Source organism: Fopius arisanus, unplaced genomic scaffold, assembly GCF_000806365.1.
Source record: "Fopius arisanus strain USDA-PBARC FA_bdor unplaced genomic scaffold, ASM80636v1 scaffold00020, whole genome shotgun sequence".
Classification (NCBI taxonomy): Eukaryota; Metazoa; Arthropoda; class Insecta; order Hymenoptera; family Braconidae; genus Fopius; species Fopius arisanus.
The window spans coordinates 1,285,774-1,289,646 of NW_011887759.1; the positions used below are offsets into that span (position 1 = coordinate 1,285,774).

General features: G+C 38.3%; 1 protein-coding gene across 1 annotated transcript in view; it reads right to left on the reverse strand.

The window, feature by feature from the left end:
- Positions 1-3,462: 3,462 nt before the first annotated feature.
- Positions 3,463-3,873, reverse strand: part of LOC105264394 (protein sickie) — a gene marked incomplete in the record, with an annotated part of 111,420 nt that continues 111,009 nt past the window's right edge. The window contains 1 exon segment of the mRNA XM_011301231.1: positions 3,463-3,697. Within this exon segment, the coding sequence (XP_011299533.1) occupies positions 3,463-3,697 (235 nt within the window).

Consider the following 3,873-nt stretch of genomic DNA (forward strand, 5'->3'; position numbering starts at 1 on the left):
CGTCTCGGCGCCAACTGACGGCTGACGGCTGATGCCAGACCCAACAGTGCCCAACAGCACCCAACACCTCGCCAATCGATCCCCACCATCATTCCATCGTGAACCAGCGTGCAGATGGTCATGGAGCTACTTTCATTGGCTCATTCTATTCACCATCTCTGGCCCTTCCTGCACTATCGGCCCAATACATTATTTCTCCACTTTTGGCGCGCCTTTCAACTTATCTTTTATAGATTGAGATAGATTGAGATCAATACAGCTGGACAATTACCATTTCACCTTTAAGTTGGAAAAAATCCACATTTTTCCACGGCCGCATTACAATTCCTTTGGCGCCAGCAAATATTCCAGGCATTATTCTTCTTGTTGGAACTCTCATTACATGATAGCAATAAGTAATTCGATATTTTTTTTCAATTCTTTGGGAGAATAAAAGTGCGCGATTTTTTTATGCTCGGAAATCTTTGTAATTTAACAGCATTGGTTTGAAGGGAGGCTTTTATGGGTCCGTGACACCACAGTTTCAGGGTTTTCAGATCTTTGTTGCTAGAGGTTTCTCTGGGGAATCGCAGAAGTATACGTGTCTTGTGAGCACAAAGTTAATAAAGAGAGTGAGAACTTTTCCACTATTTCAAGTTTTCTTTCCAATATGTATGGATTCTCAGTTTTTCGAATATTCAAGTGAAACATCTGCTAACGATAATCCGAATAATTTTTACGGGTGTGATATGTAAGTGTGGGATGAAGAGCCCTGCGTATCGGGGTACTTTAGAAAATTGAGGGAGACCTTGGAAAAATATAACAGGGGGAGGAATTTTTTCGGGGAATTGAAGTCTTAATGGGAATGGTCACGTGATGCAGAATGGGGAAAAATTCTTTTGTTGAAGGATTGACGGAATTTTCAGATTAAATTTTTAGAAATCACGTAATTGTATAAGTTTCGTTCAAGAACTTAATCACTTCGGATAAAACCGCATAAGCTTTCTCAAAGCTGAGAGAATTTCACTCGAGACAAATCCTCTGTGATTATTTCATAATTGATATTGCAAGAATGCGGAATTGTTATACGAATAAATTAGTTTTTACCAGGAAAACACGATTATTCGAGTATATTTGCCTGGAGATAAGATAGTGCCCAGTGTTTCTTCGCTCGGGGGAAATTCCAATGATTTTTCTGATTGATTCGGTTTACTTAATAAAACCATTTCATAATTAATATGCGCAGAATGCTGTTTGACGGAAAATGTTCACGCAGATAAATCGATTTCCAGGAGGAACAATGGTTTATTAGTATTTTGTCTCCTGGGATTCATGGCATGTTATTTGTTTCCCCGTTTAGGGGAGAGTTGATGGGATTCTTTGATTAAATTCCTAGGAATCAGGATATTATAACATGCGGCTGACGATAATACCATATTATGATATACGAATCCAATTTTCAGTATTCAAAAAGGTTTTTCTAATCTAAGTTCCTTAATTAAAGGAACGTTATATATCTTTATAATTTCATTACCGTCATTCCGAATGTTTCAAGTCCTTCAACCATAGAGTTACTAAAAGAGAATCGCTTTCCGCGGATAAAATGATTGCTTTCGCAAAATCAATGATACAGCGACGAAGAAAGATGATTCCGGTCATCACTTTGAATTTTAGATATGAAATGCAAATGTCAGCCTTATCAAGATCACTATCAGTATATAAGTGCGTAATCGCCCTATAATTTTCGTAAGAAACTAATAATCGAATAATTACCGAATGTGTAGTAATCTACAATACTGATGATTGCATCTAGCGCATAAACTTCACAGTATCTCATATATAAATAATATGTGTACTCACGTTAGTGGTGAGTTGATTGGTGAGGGAATGAACTTTTTCCTGTGCATCCTGGAGCTCTCGTCTCAGCTTTCTCACTTCGTGGGCATGTTTTTCCTCGGCCGAGCTGTATAAACTGCTTGCGGTCGATACTAGAGAAACCGAGGAGCCGTGGACTGTAAAAATAGAGAGAAAGCGAGTGAGTGAGAAAAATGGTGTTCATCTTGACACCTGGATTGACAATTAAGTTTTGGTTTGTGTTTTTTGATAGTTACTGTCATCGTCTTTGTGGACGTGCTGGTAGAGATTTGGTGGTTGCCTAGATCCGTGGGTTGGGGTTGGTGAAGTCGGTTGTGACCAGTGCTGACCTGCACAGCCTCCGGAACCAACTGGAACGCTGTAGTATGGCTCGCCAGTTATGCCAATGCCCTCTTCACCCACAGACGACGATGCACCACTTCCACGAGCCAACATCGATGGATACATCTTCTCACTTTTAGTCGATCTTCGAGAACAGAAGAAAACAAAGACGAGGTTAAATAGAGGGAATCCTTTGAGGAATCTAGAGGACGATCAAGCTTGAGACGAAGAGCTTCAGCCAGTGTAGGTGATGTTCTGCTGTTCATGTACGTGTTTTTAAAATGTCAACCCAGAGATAAACTTTTCATTATTTTAAGCAGAGTGATTGCAAAAGTACTTACATTTATACAAATCCTGCAGTGAAAGAGTGAAACAAGTCGACTATTTTTTAAAGAATTTCCCACAGTTTTTAAAAGTACAGGGATTCTAGGATTTACTCTTTCACTGCTGAATAAATTCCGGAGTATTCCCTTGGAAATTCAGCAAAATTGAGGGAGTGAATATAAGAAGCGGAGATTGGTCGAAGTTTTCAAACATTTTCTGCGTCAACTATGTTTAATTTATAATTGTGGTGAGTAGATAAGGATTTCCAAGCACCTTTTACAATTTTGTATAGCAAATTTGGGCAAGTGAATGCATCATAATTTTTGGGTGCTTGTATGAAAAAATAATCTTCCAAGATTTCAATATTGCTTGTACTTGCATTTCCTAACGGTTCAAAATAAAAATCCAAAGTGAGAACTTAGTATAGCAAAATGTGAAAGCTGTAATGTCCTACAAGTCTAGGGGATGATGGAAACGAAAAAATAAGTAGCCAAATGAATGTACTTGGACATCCTTGCTCATAGAAAGGCGGAAAAGACCGACAAAGACGAAAATATTATTTTCTATGTATACTGTGGTGACAATAAGCCTTTACAATGTGTAATCAATGCATGAAAATCATCATCACTGTTATTTTCAATTAAAATTCAACATCGTGTGATTAACTTCATTCATTTACGTAACTCTATACCTTGGGAAAGTCCTGTCCCTGAGATGGCTAAAATGGCATTAAAGTCTACGTGTTAAAGTTATATCGTTCAGTGTTAAATTAGTAAAAAATGTTAAACAAAAAAATCCTCCACAAAGAACTGTCGATAACTATGAGACGGAGTAATCACGTGTAAAGAGCGTGTCTTTATTTATAGGTATCTTGCTCGTTAAAAAGGTCCGTTTTAAGGAATTCGCTTGTATAGCAGATGGTAGAGTCAATATACGAGGGGTATTGATGACTAGAGATGTTACTCACCTGATGGAATTGCTTCTATTGAGCCTTGGTGGTGCTGGGGAGCCTGTTGAATCTCGCTGGTGTTTTAATAGAAGAGCGTGGGTCAAACTCGTTCGATGGGATCCCAAAGATTCAATGCTGTCCGCCTCGCAGAGACCCATTCCTATAAGGAAGTCATCCATGGAAATTCCATTAATCTTTTGTTTTTTTCTCCATTTAATCGAGTGAACCAATACAAAAACAGCAATTTTTCTGCACACATTTCTCGTAATTAACGCATTGAGGGAAATTAATCATTTTATCGACAGAAAAAAAACCGTAAGTACGTGGATATTTGATAATTAGTCATAAAGAATATGGAAATAAGGAGCGAAGATCTTACCCTGAGATCTTCCACTGGGCGTGTACGTGTTGCTGTGTCTCATCCA